This window comes from Molossus molossus, unplaced genomic scaffold (assembly GCF_014108415.1).
Source record: "Molossus molossus isolate mMolMol1 unplaced genomic scaffold, mMolMol1.p scaffold_m16_p_13, whole genome shotgun sequence".
Lineage (NCBI taxonomy): Eukaryota > Metazoa > Chordata > Mammalia > Chiroptera > Molossidae > Molossus > Molossus molossus.
In genome coordinates, this window is record NW_023425348.1 from 2,637,847 (window position 1) to 2,656,942 (window position 19,096).

Sequence of the window (19,096 nt, forward strand, 5' to 3'; positions counted from 1 at the left end):
ATTCATGAGCACAGAAAGGCCTAATAGCACCATTCTTTCTTTCTAAAAACAATTTTATCTGGGCTTTTATTTTTAAAGATATAAATGAAAATCACAGTAGCTACCTGACTTCAAAGAATCTGGAGCTCGGCAGGAGAGATGCAGAGTGTGATAGGTGATGTATCCAGAAATCTAGAGTTCACCATTACCAAGTCCTTGCCAAAAAATTACATATTTCTATCCTTTCTTAAGGTATTTTAGGAACGCAAAGTAATTTTGATTCAACTGCAGGCAACTAGTTCATAGTCTTATTAAGAAGACAAGGTAGTCAATAAACACAAAACAATTAGCTGACAATACATGACACCCTATAAATAAGTGCTAGGATGTGTTGTTTACAAAGTAATGTCGTCATGTGATGCAGTGGTAATGAGTTTGGGGTGAAATCCTCCATTTGGAAATGTTAGACTTAGGAAGGACTAGCAGACTACCCTTTCACTTGCAATTATGAGCCTTGTCTCATCCTAACCCAGTAGGAGTGGAGGTGAATTCTGACCTTTGAAGATCTTCAAAGTTGAATATCACAGTCTTTGTTTTTCTCATTAACTGTTCTTCTATACACATCTCTTTTGTACGACCAAGCATTTGTTCTACTACAGCCTGAGATGGCCTCTACTATCACTGCTCATTCAGAGTATCAAGAAAGGGTAGTGAGAAGCCAGCCTCAGTACACACTAAAGGTAAAGGCAGACTTAGGCAGTCAGAGGAAGGCATGAAGAGTGTGTAATTATCCATAAAAATTCAAAGTGACAGGGAGACAAGGAAGGGATGATACCAGCACAGATGACAGAGAAAACAGAAACTATTTTGAATAATTCTCACCTGGAAATGAAAGGACACCTGTTAGTTTTAACATGTTCGTGATTGTCAGGCCAGCAGAGGAGAAATACTGAGAGATCCGGAAAAGAACAGAGAGGAGGTGGTGTGGGGACACTGAAGTGAGAGAAGAAAAAGGAGAAAAAAGTGCCAGCTCACAGGAAAATGCATCACCATTTACACTTTTTTTCTTCTAAAAGAAAGTAACTTTTCTTTCCAAGGGACTTCTGGGCAGCTGTGAACTCAGAAGTTGCCCAATGCATGATATGTCCCCGCCCCCAGCATTGAGGAAATGCCCAGAAAGTTTCATTTTCAAGTCTGTGGTTCACTTTACAGGCGCAAGAAGGAACTGAGGCTTTGCCCCTTATGGCTGGTGAGTAGGGGCTTTATCTGGTGAGGGTCAGGGATCTGGACCTTAGAAAGCACTTGATTTATTGCTCTGTGACGATCAGAAGTCATAAAGGAAAAGGAGAGCCCGTGTTTGCAAGCTGAATTCTTCCCCTTATTAGCTCTTTGTACCTTAATCGTCTGGGGGACATTGCCTTAGAGAGGCTGAAGGAAAGTACAGTTTCCAGGCAGCTTAGACCCAGGAAAAGTTTCTTTCAGCTCATGATGGTAAAGGGGAGGGCGAAGACAAATAGAATTAGGTGTTTGCGTGAGAAAACCCTTGAAGATTCCAAACGCCTTCCAAAATCTCCTCACTTCCTGTTGATTCCTAATGAGTCATCTGGGGGATGAACACTACTCCCAGAATCTCATAAGTGAACCTTTGAATTCCCACCCGTTTTGCCATCCCCTACATTGAGTTACATACTTGGTTTTCTAAGGGGACTCCTTTTCCCCCTTTCTCTCCAGTCCTGGTGCTAAGGACTCTACGGCAGTTTTTCCTAGATTCCTATCATAGGTTTTAAACTGGTCTCTCTCTCCAGATTTTAACCCTCCAATCCACTCTGCACACAACTTTCAGGTCCTTGTTTTTATACACAGGAGCTGAAGAAACATGAGGAGGAATCATTAGCTGTTTATGTAGCGAGTAGCCAAACATGTCACATCCTTTTTGTACTTTCATTTTCCTCATTTGAAAGGGAGAAAAGTCAACTAGATCAGCAGCTTCTAAACTTTATACCAAATCTGAATAATCTGTAGTCATTCTTTAAAATTTAGACTATTCAGGTTATTCTGACCCTGAATTTCTCTATTTTAAATAGGCTGTAAGCGTTTCTAACCTTATAAAGATCTGCAGATAATTCTTATGTAGCTGGCCTGGCACAGGTTTGTTTATGGATGAGAATCATTAGAAAAAATGTTCTCACATTCTAGGTAAATATACATGTAATTTTGTTACTCAGGAACTACAGTGGCTCCCTACTGCCTCTTTAGAAATGTCTAAACTTTTCAGATAGGTTTTCCTATCTTTCAAAATAGATTTATGCATTAATCCCTCTAAAATATTAATTCAGCTTTACAGAAAAAGTATATTTACTGAATTTACTCTACTCATACTTCCTTGTTCTTATATATTTTTTATTTCTTTGATTCTCTCTGTAGTATAATTCTCTCCAGGATTTATGACTCATCTCGTGACATTAACTCAAGCTTCTAAAATACAAGAATTGGTTGTTTGTTTGTTTTCTGTCTTCTTCATGACACTCATATGGCTTTTGGTGGGAAAGTAGCAGGTGGAAGTCACACTTGAGGCCGCCCCTTTGACCAGGCAGGATGGCCTCACTGACCATTGGATTGGAATCAGGGCATCATCACATAACAGATATGAAAACTAAAAAACAAGAGATGAAAACAAGTAAAATGGCCCAATAAATTTAAACAACCAAGTTTGATAGTTTAGTTAGCCATTAGTAAATAATTAACAACGGAAAGGAAAAAGGTGCTAGCCTAGTGAGACACAAGGTGTCTGGTAGCACAGACCTCTGACACTGTCTTGTCGGAGATCATCAGGTGGGATTTCCTGAAGGAAGGGCCTCCCATCTGAGATTTAAAGGATAAATGGAACAGTGAGGGAACAGGAAAAATGTGGGGGTGGGAGACTGCCCACATAGAGATTCCTAAGTAAGGGCTTTCTAGAAACTGAATGTAACGAACAAGGTGGGTAAGTGGAAGAGGAGAAATGCACGAGAAGACCTGAATTAGATTAAGCTCAGAGGTTTTATTATCAAATCTAGATTTTAGAACACTAATTGCTTTGTTGTAAATAATAGATTAGAAGGAGTCGAAAGTATATTTATAAGGTTCTTAAAGTAACTAGAAAAGGAAGAATGTTAGCCTGAAATGGAATAATGTGCAATTAGAAATGAGAGAAGTAGTCAGATTCTGCAAATATCTGGCAGATAAAATCAACATAATTTGAGATGAAAAATAAGTTACTTAGAAAGCAGAAAAGATTCATTATTACCATGTTTTGCTGGTTTGATGTACTTGGTGTTTATATAGCATTTACTTGTATAGAGAACAAAGCAGGTGAATAAAAAATGAATAGATCAAACAACTTTTATTTGTTTATTAATTTTTTCTTTATTGATGTTAGAGAAAGGAAGGGAGAGGGAGAAAGATAGAAAATCAATGAGAGAAAACATCTATTGGCCACCTCCTACATGCCACTCACCAGGGATTGGACCCACAGCCTGGGCATGTGCCCTGACCAGGAATTGAACCAGCGACCTCTTGGTGCATAGGTCGATGCTCAACCGTTGAGCCACACTGGCTGGACAGCATTATTCTAACTAACTCTTCAGCAAGTATCATGTAATGTATTTTGATGATTTAAGAGTGGGGGGCTCTGGCCTGGCTGGTGTAGCTCACTGGTTGAGTGTTGACTCATGCACCAGGAGGTCACTGGTTCAATTCCTGGTCAGGGCACATGCCCAGGTTGTGGGCCAAATTCCCAGTGGGGGCATGCAGGCTGTGGCCAATTGATGTTCTCTCTCATCGATGTTTCTATCTCTCCTTCTCCCTCTCCCTTTCTCTCTCTCTAAAATCAATTTAAAATTTTAAAGTATATTTTCAAATTACAGAAAAGAAAGAGTTGTTAGAATAAAAAACAAGAGTGGGGGCTCTGAACCCCTGAGTTTTAATCCCTTCTCCCCACTTCCTATACACACCGTGGGTCAATTACTTAACTAACTTCTCTGTGTCTGTTTGTTTTTTAATATAATGAAATTACTAATATACAGGTTAGATGGAGTTTTAGTAAAGTTTAAGTGAGAAGATTTATGTATAGAACTTGTTACCAGTGGGGACTCTATAAATATAACTATTATTGCTGAAGCTGTGTGTAAGAACAGAATATGAATCCTAAGTTGTGTGATTTGGGGCAAATGATCTATAAAATAGGAAATATAATGGATATTTCATTAAATTATTGTGAGGGTATGGTATATTGATATTTGTATTTAACACAGAGACTCATAAAAAACAATAATAATGATAATTTAAATTGCTTCATATGTATTTCTTTTTCAATCAATATAAGTGGGCAAGCAATGTTAGCTGTTATTAAGTTAATTGCCATTAGGTACTTTTTAATTTATGTTTTGTAATTTTCATATTTCTTTCTCATAATCATTGCCAAATAAATACTTATTGAAAGAATACTTTAAGATAACATGGAAAATGAGGCTGGTGTTTTTGGGCACAAGTTCTTGTTCAAATTCCTGGCACATTTTCTTTAGAAAGTGTCATTTTGTGTCAAGGCTATCCTTACATCTAGATGGATTGATAGTTCTCTTAGAATTAACAGAGAATTGATGTGCTATCCTGCCTTCCAATATAAACATGTCCAAATCATACCTGCAGTATTTTTAAAAGTTATTACTTTGACTTCTGTATTCCTCTATAAAAATTCAAATGATCTCAGACAGTAATAAATTGACCTGGTATCAAATTAGTCTACCATATTGAAAAATTAGTCATCAGATTATTTCAACTCTGAGTTTTAACTGAGACAAGATTTTAAAGTATTAGGAACCTGGATGTATTCATTCATTCATTCATTCATTCATTCATTCATTCATATACTCAGGAAGCCTACACGTACTTTTAAGATTTTAAGCACAGAAATGTGGGTAAGAGATGCGGACACAAAATGTGGATTCAAAAGCATAGTGCTTTCTCCAAGGAAACTAAATTCAGATGAGAGAATAGATCCTATGGTCTAGAGGGAAGGATTTACAGTATACACAAAAGCATGGACTTCCCTTGGAGCACACATGTCAGGTGGATCATCATCATCATCACTATGAGATGGAGAAAAATGGAAAGAGGCATATAAGAAGAGTGGATGACATTAAGTTCAATGTCACCGAAAGGATATGAGAAACTATCAAAACATCTTAAGTGGCAATGAATTATTAAACAAAGCCTAGTATATATTTGAGGTGCTGAGGGAATTCCACAGGTATAATGAAAGAGGTATGTACTTATTGGGGAAATGGTGAACTAGTCAGGAGGTATTTCAAAAGTATTCACACCACAGGGAGCTCTCTAAATACAGGGCAAAACTCTTTAAGTTGTGCCCACAGATGAAGGACTCTTTGTATTTCTGACAGAAGGTGAACGCGACAAAAACCCACTTAAGGCTTTGGAATCTATTGGTAAAGAAGTCTTAGGTGGACTTTTGGATAATTTGGTGAAAAGAGATGTTCTGAAGTTGGAGGAAAGTGAAAAAAAAAAATTTAATGACGCCAAACCTGGAGACAAAGCCTGGGTGCTGGTGGATGCTGTCCGGCAGAAACGCCACATAGCCGGTCAAGTCCTGGTCCAAACCTTCCTTAACACGGACAAGAACTCCACCCCCACAGAAGGTAAGAATGGAATGACTCACAACAAGTATCTCAAATTCCCCAGAATCTATTTAGCTCCAATGCTCCTCTAGTGTCTTTAAGTGATGAAAATATTATTTTTACTAACCTCATCACTGTCATTTTAGGGGCAACCTTGTCCTTTGTGAGAGAGGATTAAGTTTCCAACCCGCTAAGAAGGTGGGTCTTTGTGTTGAGGTGGCTCATTGTACACTTTGTAACTAGGGATACTGATCCCAACCCTGGTTCTGTCACTTTGGATACTGCACACGTGACTTCCTTCAGGTTTCTGAACCTCCTTAAGCATCAGTCTCAGCATCTGTGAAATGAGGACAATTTTAGTAACCTCCCAGGGTCTGTAAGCTGAGAACACAATGGGAGGCCTCTGCTGACCGCTCCCATGGTTCAGCTCTCGTCTGGCTCTTCCCTGAGCTCCAGATGTAGGTTGCTCTAAGTGCACGTTCAACATTTCCACTCAGACATTCCCCTGGACTCGCACAGCTACGGCATCTGAAATTACACACTTGATTCCCCTGATCACATCTCTTCCACTTCTATGCCATTAGAACTATGATCCACCGATTACCTCAATCCAGAGTGCAACTGTTTCCTTTGCTAATGAGTAGCAGAGTGCCAGGCGCAAATCAGGCACATAATGAATATGAGTGCCTAGACAAACAGAGAGCATGCATGCAGGAAGTATTGCTACCCACCCAAGGGCGGGGGGGTTGTCTCATCTGGTACAGTAATATTAGTTACCTTGAGTATTATTTGGTTTGTAATATTTAGAACTTTCCAGTGCTTACTCACTTCTGTAAGTTATACAATATGATCAGTAGAATACCTACAATGTTTCTAATATATTAAAATCTTTCAAAACTTTTGAACTAGATTGAATTGTGAATATTACTAGAGCCTAAACGTTCTCAGGCCCAAAATCACCCATGGCAAACCCTATCTGCTGCAGAGTTTAAGCTGAAATACCAACCCTGCATACTAGAGATTACCAATAATAATAAAAAATAATACACAAAAGGCTACAGACATTATGGAGTCATCTCTATGACACATAAAGTTTTTTAAGAAGCCCTTCTCTAGTTGGGAGGGACAGTCCCACCAGCAGGAAGAACACGCTTGTCTGATGGATGTCCTTGGTCAGGGTCTAAGCTGTGTTCTTATTAACATTTAAACTAATCCCTGCGTGGGTTTATAATTTCCTATTGAATCTGGGATGAGATGGGAACAATTGCTTTTGTTTAGTTTTTCCAAAAATAAAAGATTTGCAAATGGGAGTCAGATTTGAAGTAATGGGTGCTGTAAAATACTTTTAGCAACCTCAGGAATCACAATGAGCATTAAACCGAACTGAGATACACTACTGTACCAGCAGAGACAGTGGCACACAGGAGGCAGGTATAGACCCTGTCATGATGTGTGCGCTGGACCCCTGGGCTCTGTCTGCACAAGGACACTCCAGGGAGATCTAAGGTGCACTGGCCCAGCAAGCCAGGAAGCTGAGCAAGTTGGGCTATGAGGACAAGCAAAGGTCCTGCCCAGGCCTTTTGGACATGGATACAATTCTGAGGGTCCCTAGCATAATATTGAAGGCAATGGTGTGGAGGATAGAAAGAATACAAACTATTTGTTTATTTAAAAAACTTATATATATGCATACCATGTGCCAAGCACTGTTATTTAGTCAGAGAGATCAGTACTCAAATTCCTACTCACCTAAGGAGATGGCTTTGTCACACCTGGTACCAGTCCCTTCCTTTTTGTACCAGTTGAAGGGGCTTCCTGAATATTTCATTAGACAACAGATAAGAGTGAGTTATTAAAAGTTTTATGTAAACTCCTAATTCTCTCATTTCTTTCAGCTGCATTGCCAGGCTGCTAGAAACTCCTGGGCAGCAGGCTTCACTAAATATCTATTATGCTGTAACGAAATATTTGTTTTCATGCTAATTGTATTATGAAAATATTAATTCTCAATTTTACTGCAAATACTATATCTATCTATAGACATGTAATGGTCATTAGGAGATGATGTTTCTTAAGTCAGAGAGTTCACCAAGCTTGTAAATAAACTGGAAACAGGAGGTTTTGATGAGACACAGACTCTCTAACGAGGGAAGATCCCAGGACCCTGGGTGTCTTTATATTGCCAGAAACTTCTGGAATAAAAAGGAAGAAAAAGTCCCTGTTCAATCTATACAAAAAAAAAGTGTTCAGAAAGTTTGGTTTTCTTAAAGACCTATCATTTTCTGCACCTCCAGGCCTTATGTTGTTAGCCTATGTATTAGAAAGACATTTGTCAAAAAAAATATTATGGAAAAAAACTAATGAAAATAAATGAGTAAATTAGAAAAAATATATAAAGTATAAAAACTGAAACATTTTATACAGGATAATATTGCTTATTTCCTTTAAACAAAACAAAATGAGAGATTGCCCTGTGTGGTTCATGTAACTAAACAAGGTTTATTACTACTATCATGGACAAAAACCTTGTCAATTAGATCTTGGTAAACGTTTCTTCCTATTGTTTGTGAAGTTTTCTTCCTTCCTCATACAGCAGAAGGCTCTGGACTTTCCGAGTCTCTTGCAACATCTGTCACGTGAGGTCAAGCTGTGCTGGATAAGATTATGTTTCTATGAGGACTGGGTAAGGGTGAGTCAGAAACAAAGCCTCCAACAGGGAGGAGTTATTACTTCACATTTCAAAACATGGGTTGAAAATTTAGTGCTGGTTGATCAGCACTTTGGAGGCAAGGACATCCAGTGTATGTTAACCTCTCTGAGCAAAATACTGTCCCTCTGACCCTGGAATTAGCCCTCTGGTTGCGAGACAGCATTTCTCCGTGAGACGGCAGACTGAACAACTTGGCGAGGACTTGCAGAAGCCCATCTCCTCTGGGTAACTTGAGACTTCAGGCTGAGGTTGCTGAAAAAATGCTACCTGGATGGTACAGGACCCAGGAGTCCATTAGGTGTCTAGTGTGTGTATGGCTATGTTCAGTGTGAGTTAGGAGCAGACTTGGATGTTACAGCATTCAATTTGATAGCTGCCAGCCACATTGTGACTACTGAGGCTTGAATTGTGGCTAGTAAGCATGTTGAAATGATAATAGTTTGAATATATTATGTTAAATGAAACATTATTTAAATGAATGTCACCTGTTTCTTTTTCCTTTTTTAATGTGGACATCAGAAAAAATTTAATTGCACATGTGACTTGATTATATTTCTAACGAATAGCACTCTGATATATGTGTACTCAGTATTCTCTTGCTCACTGACAAGAAGTCCACTTCGATGAGGGAGTACTCTAGAGTAAAAAATGGCAAAACTCAAACTGTTTTAGTGGAATGTTAAAAAGCTAATTTTGACCCAAGTCACCAAGGAAGGTGTTTTCTCATAATAATCACAATCTATTATTAGGTTTGGACGGATCTGCTACTAAGGGTTTCTCCCTCTTTCTCAGCACAACACACCTCTTCATACTAGAGGACAGATACAGCTATAGTTCCCACAAAAAATCTTTGAAAACCTCCTCCTGATTCACCTTCTCTGTCAATATTCTTAGGTGATAATTGGGTCACAGATACAGATGTTAATATTTATATCATGTGAGCTCATGTGATGTGTCTTGCAATTTCTACAGAAGTGGCTGAACCTGCTGAATCAGCACAAACTACAGATACCCTCAAGCTTTGTCCTCATGAAGAATTTCTGAAACTACAGAAAGAAATGGCTGGAGAGGTACTTACTATGTTCTGTCTGTAAAACAGAAAAAGAGAAACAACACTAAATGCACAATTGCTTAAAGCACTAAGTGCAGAGAGGTGGGTGGGACAGCGGTCATCCTTCCCAGAGATGCTAGGAGCCAGAGGAAATCACCCAGCCTCACACAGAGGGCAGGTCCCATTCTGCCCCATGATAACAATAGATCCCACACTTTATTTATTTGTTCTCCTATCTGGGACTTATTACAGTTAAGCCGTAGTCCTAGAACCAAAATATGTATAAGATAACGTGGCTGAGTAATAATTATTTGAATTCCACATGAAAAGCTTACACAGGAAATTAGCTTTGAAAATATAATAAAGCCTGAAAACACATTATGTATTAATATGTTAAAAACGATACTGAAATATTGATGTTACCAAAGACAAAGGATCGTGGATGTATTTATATTTAGCAGTTTTTTACGAAATTTGATCTGAACCTGGAATACCGAGAAACATTTGTTTCGGCCAAGAAGAGAAAAGAGAACATTAGGGAAGAAAGTGTTTTAGTCTCAAGATTCTTGAGCAAGTATGTTCTGGGTCTAGTCCTGGGGTCTTGAAAATAAACACATTCTTTCTTTTCTTTTTTTTTCAGAGTAATTTTTTTAAGTAATCTGACGATCCTCGATCACTTTCAATTCTCACTTCCTTCTCGTGTCCATTCACTCCATTACAAAGAAAAAGGCAGGATCTCTGGCACAGGAGAGGGGAGAGGGCAGCGCTATGAGCCTGTAACAAAGCAACAGTGACTAGTATATGAAGGTTTGAAAGATATTTAGGCAAATCAAACTCACTGCGTGTCCATTTCCTGCAGATCTATCCAATAAAGGACAGAATGGGCCGCACTCGCCTGGCTCTCATCATTTGCAATAGAGAGTTTGATCACCTTCCGGCCAGGGAGGGAGCTGAGCTTGACATCACAAGGATGACGGAGCTGCTTGTGGGCCTGGACTACAATGTGACTGTGGAAGAGAAGCTCACAGCCAAGGTGTGCCCCACCCCAAACATGGTCGTGTTTGACACACGTCCTCTCCTCCCAACAAATTAATTTTGTAATGTTAGCCGAATACTTTCAACCTGAGGCCACGTGTGTGTGTGTGTGTGTGTGTGTGTGTGTGTTTATAAAATGAAATGATCAGATAGGTGAAATCAGTCTTTTTTGAGCTCCAAATGTCCTCAATTCCATAAAACTGGACAAAAAGTGATGGCACGTATACCCACACAATTTTTAGTTTCAAAGATGATTAGGATTCAGACCCAATATTCCCAGAAAATTCTAATGTAATGAATGTTTTCAAAGCATGTACTCGCCATATAAATACTGAGTCCTGGTTTGTCCCAGGGCCTATTTTTGGCACTGGGGGTAGGACTGTGAATGAGACTGGATGTTCCAAGCTGGCATTGATTTAGATTTGCTGGTGGGGGGAGCAAGGACAATCACATTAAAAGCAAAACAGAAAATTTCAGAGATATGGTGTGTCTTTGTGCCTCTCAGTAAGAGTGAAAAGAAAGTGAAACAAGTAAAAGAAAACATAAGAGCAAATTGGTGAGTGTGGAGTAATTGTTTTGATGGAATGGTCAAGAAGAGCCTTGTTAGGGACAGAGGAGCTGACAGATGACTGCCAGTAACAAGACAAGTCTGGAAATAGGTGAATAAAATACATTCCAAGAGTGATGACTGCAGATGAAAGACCTGAACTGAATATGAAGCGGGCACATGGGAAATACAGAGAGACCAGTGTGACTAGAGCCCACAGGGAGGGAGGAGGGAAGAGACCGTATACATATGTCAGGAGTTTTATTCTAAGCACAGTAAGAAGGGTTTTTGAAGGCTCCTATTAAGTACTGAGATAAAAGACAGAGCTATATAGAAAAGTATGTAAGTTCAAATAAGCAGTTGTGAAATATACAAGAGGTGGTTCGGCAGTGTCAGCAGGAGCCGACGGAAGCCCCTGCTCTGCTGTGGGAAGGAGAAGGCAACGGCCAGAATCGAGCAACCACGACAGGAAGGCGCAGTGATTGGAACATGACACATGTTACTTGTACTGCTCATGATAAATAGGAGGTCGATTAATGTCAGTCTTGGTCCTATTAAAGTAAGACTTTGTGGTCTTTTTCAGGACATGGAGTCAGTGCTGGAGGCATTTGCTGCCCGCCCAGAGCACAGGTCCTCAGACAGCACATTCCTAGTGTTTATGTCTCATGGCATCTTGGATGGAATCTGTGGGACTCAGCATAGTGATGAGAAGCCAGATGTGCTACCTTATGACACCATCTTCCGGATATTCAACAACCGAAATTGCCTCAGTCTCAAGGACAAGCCTAAGGTCATCATTGTCCAGGCCTGCCGAGGTGGTGAGTTCCGACGTGAAAAATCCAAAGGGAATGTGTTTGCCGAGGTTTGTGACATGTTTTTGTTTTTAGAGGAAAAAATCTTAGTGCAAAATTCAGTGAAAATAGTAAATTGAATTCTCGGGAAACTCCAGGTACGAGGTTGGTATTATGAAAAATTGTTTTTTAGATAAGAAATATTGATCTGATTAAAAACAAGGTAAGTAGTGAAGGAGATCTTCAGAATTTCTAAATCGAAGTTGAACAAGAATATTTAAACTTTGGAGTCAAATCACTTTAATGACAGCTTTACTTGACAATGTTTTACAGACATTTTGACATTCTCTGGCTTGCGGAGAATTTCATCTAAAGTGGGGCTGTTCTGCAATAGTGGCACCCTTTTTTCCGCATGCATTATTGAAGGGGAAATGAGGAGGGAGATGAGGGTACTTAGGATTCTGTCAAAATTTCCTTTGAATTTTTCTTCTGACTTCCAATTGCCTCTTAGCTTGTTGCAGCAGTGTTTGGAAGAAAGAGCAAAAATAACTTAGCTAAAAAATGGTAACTAGGCTCTGAAATTACTCAGATAAGACTTTAACTCCCATGCTCTTCTTTGCAAATGGGTCTTCCAGTGTTACAACATTGTCCTATTTACTGATAAGATGCTGTCACTATTAAATGGCACATTTTTCAATGACACTAGAGAGAGGCCGAGTTATGTGTGTGGGGGAAGGGTTTAATGCGTGTCTGCGTGTGTGTGTGCGCACGTGCGTGCGTGTATTTGTGTGATTGTGTGTGGAACTAGTGAGAATAAACATTAAAAAAGAATGAGGCGGGCAACTGTGACAGTCATCCTGAGGGAGGTACACAGTGTGTACTAAGTTAATGTCTCTACAGCAAATCGCGGGGAACTGTGGGTCAGTGACTCTCCAGCACCCGTGGCAGACAACTCTTCACAGTCACCTGAGATCCTGGAGGACGATGCTGTTTACAAAGCTCACGTGGAGAAGGACTTCATTGCTTTCTGCTCCTCAACCCCGCGTAGGTGTCTTTCAGTTACAGACGAGAGTGTGTGGGCCTGAGGCCACCTCTGAATGATTCTAGAACATTAAGATAGGCTCTCTGCAGCAGTGGTCTGAGACACGTTTTGATTGCTGTCAAAATAATTTACATTTATCACATTTAGTCTATGGAAACAAATATTTTATATTTTTTTTATTCTTTAAAATTGTACTTTTATTCTAAGTGCTTCACTTGACAAATATATACCAAATATTAAAACAATCCAATACAAGAAACCCTGTTTACCATACACCATTTATTAACAAATAATTGACTCAATTTTCTATCAAATCTGCTTAACATTTTGAATAGAATTTTTATGGATCCCGGACTGGCTGTTCTTTCTTAAATAATCAAGTTCAAGCCTTTTTCTGCATATTTACACGTGATGCTATTTAGAGTGGTGCATTGTGTGGTTCAGCAGGATGCAGATGTCCTTTAAAAGAGGTAGAAAATGATACGATGGGACATATTAGGCCTAATAGGAGATCAGTATTTAGTTCTTGACCTTTAGGTAGTATCTTAAGAAAACTTAATTTGATTTTTTCTAATTTGCAAATTTTTGTGTTAAGTCTTTTTTTTTTTTTTTTTTTTAACCACTTCATGGAGGTTAAATTGATATACAAGAAGGTATATACTTAATGTATATAATGTGAGTTTGCATATGAATATGAAACTGTAAAACCATCACCACAATTAATGCCATAAACCTATCCCTCCCCTGAAAGTTGCCTTTGAATTTGTTCATCTGCTATGTTTATTATATTGTGAAAGGCAGTATGATATATACTCTGTAACAACCTTGGGGCCAGGTGGCCAAGTTTTGTTGCTTACTCTATGAGCTTGGAGAAATTCTTGGAACTCCCTGAGTGTTTATTCTTTCTTCTGTAAAATGGGATAATTTCTGTTATCTCTCAAATCTTTTATCAAAGCCAAGTGAGTAAACCTGAGGCATGTAGCAAAATTATTTCCAAGAATATAATACGATCATTATGCAATTCTGATGAGTTATCCCTATAGTTAGACCTTTGTGGAACATTTAGAGATATAAGTGTTTCCCCTAAACATGTCAAGTTAATGCCCAAGCTCTGCTTTATATATATATATATATATATATATATACAACAAAAGTATAATAAAAGAATAGTTAAGGCCACAGCCCAAGGCTTACACTCCTTATCTTCACAGATAATGTATCCTGGAGAGACAGAACTAAGGGTTCTCTCTTCATTACACAACTAATCACATGCTTCCAAAAATACTCTTGGCATTGTCACCTAGAGGAAGTATTTCGAAAGGTAAGCTTCTTTTTCCTTTTCTAACAACATATATATATATTTTTTTTTTAGTTCAGGAAGACTTTACTATTATTCTTATTTCAAGTGACAATGACAGACTTTTTCAGGCAAACAAAAGTAGAGCAGTTCCCGGTTTCTGTTATCCAGGGGTTTAAAATATGATTTAGAAAAGGAAGATGTCAATATACTACCTCAGAAAATGAAAATAGAACTAAATAATATAATATGTGAGCTTACTTGTTATGGGCTATAAATACTTAAAATTTAAAGAATAAAAAGTATTTTGAATTCATTTGTATTGCTTAATTTATTAAATACATGTATATTGGGTGTTTTACTTGGTGATTGTTGCCATCCTGGCGGCACAGGTTAGAAGCGACACTGTGTCATAGGCTGCCGAGGCCTACATTGTTGTGGGAGAGATGGATCCTAAACAAGTCGGCCAACAAACATATCTGTCATTACAGACTTCGGGAGGGTCAAAAAAGATCAAAGGCAAATGAAGGAAAACACAGGAGAAGACATTTTTTGAGTGGAGTAGTCCAGAAAAAAAGATATTTATTTCCCCACTTAAGATAGGCCTCATCCCTCCTAACTTGTTTTTCTCCACAGTTTGACCACCACTTGTTTGTTATATATTTTGTTTGATTTTTATCTGCATTCACTCATTTGAAGGCAAGAATTTGCTCGATACCTCAACATGCTGGCACTTAGAAAATACTATTCATTTAATAAGTACATTCATGAATAAATGAACAGATATTCCTTTTGGTCATTTTCTTAAGGGAGAAAGGTGTTGTATTAAGAATATGGGAAAGTGTGGTTGTTTTTATGTTTAAACTACAGAGAGCAGCAGCACTCCTGTGAGAAAAGAGAAATACACCTTTAATAAATGGAAGAATATTGCATTGTAACATGAGTTAGGGTCTCTGTGAATGGGAATTTAGGAAACTAAATTCTGTTGGATGAATAGGAATGAGATATTTTACTTTCTAGGATAAGCCTAGAAATAGTATTATTGTTGGGGAGAGGTCCTCATCTTCAACAGTTGCTGCAATATTTTGTGAAAGGTATTTTCAGAGACTTTCATAGAAGGATGAGATATTGTAGAAAGCTTTATTTCTGTGGAATTATGCCCCTCAGTTTCAAGGTCCCATTTCTCTTTGTCCTTCCAAGGAAGAAGTCCCATTTTGTTTTCAGCAGAGCTAAAATCAAAGCCAGTGTCCATAATTTCTGTTCTATGTCTCCACAGTCTAATACAGCATCAGGCTAACTGAACTTGTGTTCCCTGCTTGAGTCCGTCAGTCCATTGCATGTGGGGTCCGCATGGCCATGGGCCATGGAGAGAACAGGGACAGGAGCAAAGCCAAAGGAACCAGAGAGCCAAGATGGCCATGCAAGAGTGCGAGCTCCTTTATCTGCAGGACTAGGTATTCCCAAATTTTCATGGGTCTGCAAAGGCCCGGCCTACTGTAGTTAAACCATTGTTCCCCTGGCTTGAATGACAGGCACTTTTTCTGTGTCACTCCAGCTCATTATACATATGTTCATCTCCTGTTTGTTGGATCCCCCACCCAGTGCTCTGCAGGGAATGGGCCAGTGGTTCCCTGTGGAGTGTGACATTGCAGCTTCCTGGTGAAGCTGCCCAAATGGTATGCCTATAATGTCTGGCCTTCTTCCTTTGCTCCTTTCTTATTCTTAATAACTATCAACAGATTCAATACAATCTCATTTATCTGTCAGTGGCAAAAAAACTTCAGAGGTCAGCTTGGTAGTGGGAGTGTGAAAGTTGTTGTGTTCAAGTCTGAGGGATAAAATTTTGGATTTGTGCCTTACAGAATTAAGGAGTTAGACTTGGAAGTTAAAGATAGAGAATCTTTGAGATCCCATTGTTATGAACTGACCCTCATAGATCAGTTTATATCTGTAGATCAGGAACAGAAAATAGAAGAAATGAACTTTGAAAGACTTTGAGTTAGGCATGAGGTGTTGAAATAAAGACTGTATATATTCTGACATGGGGCATTACTTCTAAAAGGTAGGGTAGCAGTGACAGGTGGTTAGAATATCCATGGGCTTCGTCCCATCAGCTCTAGGCATACCCTTCATTCCCAGAATTTTTTGGCTCATGGTACAACATGTTTTCTGAGAGTGAATCAGAGTTATGTTTCATCAGATGCTCTTTTTGTTTCTAGGTACAACTATCATTTGAAACACCACATGTTAGAGCCCAGATGCCCACCACTGAACGAGTATCCCTGTCAAGATATTTCTACCTATTTCCTGGCAACTGAAAAGGTACGTATCAGAGCTTTTGGCAATATTACGGGAAAGTAATATTAGTGGTGAGGTCCAATGACCAATGGCAACCAATTGCTTGAGTGGTCAAATTTATGTTGCTTGTTGATGTATTTGATAATTAGATGCTATTTTTTGCTCTACTTATATGAATCGGGATCCACAATCAATAAATCAGTCAGTCAGCCAATCAAGGAGATAAACCAGGCTAACACAAGAAGTAATAAACAATGAAGGACACAGGGTAACAATTAATAAAACAGAAATGTACTCATGCTTCCATTATTCTCTCTCTTTCACACACACACACACACACACACACACACACACACACAGATAATGAATTATCCAACATTGTCTCAGATTCTGAAAAAAAACAGACAACAGAACAGATGACTGTGAAGGAAGCAGTTCATCGATCCCTTGAGGGCAGATGTCACATTGCTGACATTGAACTCCCATTACCAGACAGTATAAACGTGATCTTGGACTGCAGTTTTTGTGTTGGGGCGGACTCTGGCTCTCTGACTGTCCTCACAATGTAGATCACAGAATACTCTGTGTCTGCTCTCAGATCCTTAATTACTGCTCAGAAATCCCTTCAAGCACCCATGTTGACACACATCTTAAAAAATAAATATATTGATAATGGTCCCACCGAGTTTAGTTCCAATAATTATTTTCCTCATTTATAACAGCTTTATATCACACTGTAGTAGAAGTATATTATCAAGTTCCCTCTCAGCCTCATAATTAAAATTATATTTTATAGTAAAGTTTATCTCAATACTTGAAATCTTTATCTACTATCTTCTACCCCTGGCTTGTGACTCCCTGGTTGCATAATTGTGTAGCTACTTCATCAGAATAGCTCTTACTGCCTAATTAGTCCAATAGAGCCACATTTAGGAATTGAACTATTTGACTAATATTTATCAAGTGCTTACTATGTTCTAAGATCTGTTCTTGAATCTTGGGATATACTAGTGTACAAAATAAATAAAGTCCTTGCTCTCAGAAAGCTCACACTCTAGTGAGTAGAGACAGATTCTAAGTACATAGGTAAATATATGTTGGAGAGTGATAAGAGCTAAGAAGAAACTAAAGAAAATTAAAGGGATAAAAGAGATGGGGGTTGTACCAAAACAGATAGATTATTCAGGAAAGACTTCCTTGAAGTGATAAAATAATGAAATCAGAACACAGTGTAGACAGAGTGGGCCACTGAGCCTTGTGCGTCTGTGCAGAAAGATTGTTCCAGCACAGGGACCAGCCAGCAGAGATGCCCTGAGCAGAAAGGTGCTCAGCTTGTTTGCCAAAGGCAGGGGGCAGGAGGAGAATGAGAGTGGGGAAAATGCCAAAGACAAATTCATGAAAACGGGGAAAAGCCTTATCACATGGACCTTGGTGATTACAGGGTAAATGTTCTAAAATGTTTATCCTGAGTACATAGGAAACCTTTGAGTGCTTTTGAACAGAGACGTGAGATCATCTAATCAGATGTTACAAAGATCACCCTGAGTACTTTCTGTGAATATTCTACAAGGGTCACAGTTAGAAGCCAAGAGAAGTGGCAAAAACACATGGAAAAGGATGAATAAGCAAATATGGTAATAGCTGGATTGAAGGCTTCTGGGAATTACTATCTTCACCTTGTGTTTTTTTCTTCTTCAGAAAATGACCGGCAGTCCTGCCTCCTCTATCAACTTTGAGAAGCAACTTTACCAGTTTGGCACACATATTTAACCTTTTGTATTTAAATAAAAATAAAAACAAATAAACTGCATCTTTGAGTCCTTTATAATAAAGAAGAGAATTTAAATTAAAATGATAGGTGAGTAAAAGTGAGTGGAGAACGCTAACTGGATTTTCTAGCTCATGACTCATAAGCCCAAAGTCACACAGTTCGTAGGTGGACATAGCAGGATTTGAACTCAACAGGACTTGCTCTGGAATCTGAGTTCTTAATCATGGCTCTGCATTGCCTTTCCAAAGCAATGAAAAACAGAAATTATTAGGGTTCTGAATTATAAAGTTTAACTGAATTTTGAATTGTAAAAGTTAACAAACACTACGAAGAATGATGCTGTTTATATTTCTTTACTTGGTTTGTCTATGTGGAAATATGAGACATATCATAAAGATCCAAAAATACATATTATAGAGACTTCATTCTACCACTGTGTGATAATATTAAAAACCCAATAACCAAGATTTTCACACATCATTGCACAGTTTGAAAAAAAAACACACACATGCACAAACACATATATTTATATTGCATATACATACACTAGTTGTATACAAACACATACAAAAACAAGAAAGATAAAAAAGTATAAACTAAGCACTGAACCTGAGGAGCCAGAAAAATACGAAACTAATAATAAAATAGAAAATGCAATAATAAATATTAAAAAACAAAAATCAATGAGATGTTAATGAGACAAAAGTCAGCAAAAATTGGTCTTTTAAAAAAATAGCAGACATTCAGTAAGATTGAGTGTGAACTATTAGGGTTGGCACAAAGACAATATCAGAGATCAAAAGCTATCACAAATACAAATAAACAAATACAGAAAAATCATGATACAGTCATATACAATATAGATAAAATTCTAGAAAAAGTAAATTATCAAAATTGATTCAT

At 38.3% G+C, this 19,096-nt stretch overlaps 1 protein-coding gene across 1 annotated transcript; it reads left to right on the top strand.

The window, feature by feature from the left end:
* The first annotated feature begins 1,120 nt into the window (after nt 1-1,120).
* LOC118627675 (caspase-13-like) lies at nt 1,121-18,231 on the top strand. Its single transcript, XM_036258115.1, has 9 exons — nt 1,121-1,228; nt 5,418-5,672; nt 9,334-9,431; nt 10,272-10,445; nt 11,578-11,812; nt 12,686-12,829; nt 14,039-14,148; nt 16,344-16,446; nt 18,121-18,231. Exons 1-8 carry the CDS (start codon nt 1,222-1,224, stop codon nt 16,440-16,442), a joined length of 1,122 nt encoding a protein of 373 aa, XP_036114008.1. The 5' UTR covers nt 1,121-1,221; the 3' UTR covers nt 16,443-16,446; nt 18,121-18,231.
* The last annotated feature ends 865 nt before the right edge of the window (nt 18,232-19,096 follow it).

Excerpts from the sequence above, each read along its gene's own strand:
- LOC118627675 (XM_036258115.1), top strand. Across the intron at positions 10,446-11,577 it reads AAGAGAAGCTCACAGCCAAG|GACATGGAGTCAGTGCTGGA; the intron begins GTGTGCCCCACC and ends GGTCTTTTTCAG. Across the intron at positions 12,830-14,038 it reads TTTCTGCTCCTCAACCCCGC|ATAATGTATCCTGGAGAGAC; the intron begins GTAGGTGTCTTT and ends TTATCTTCACAG.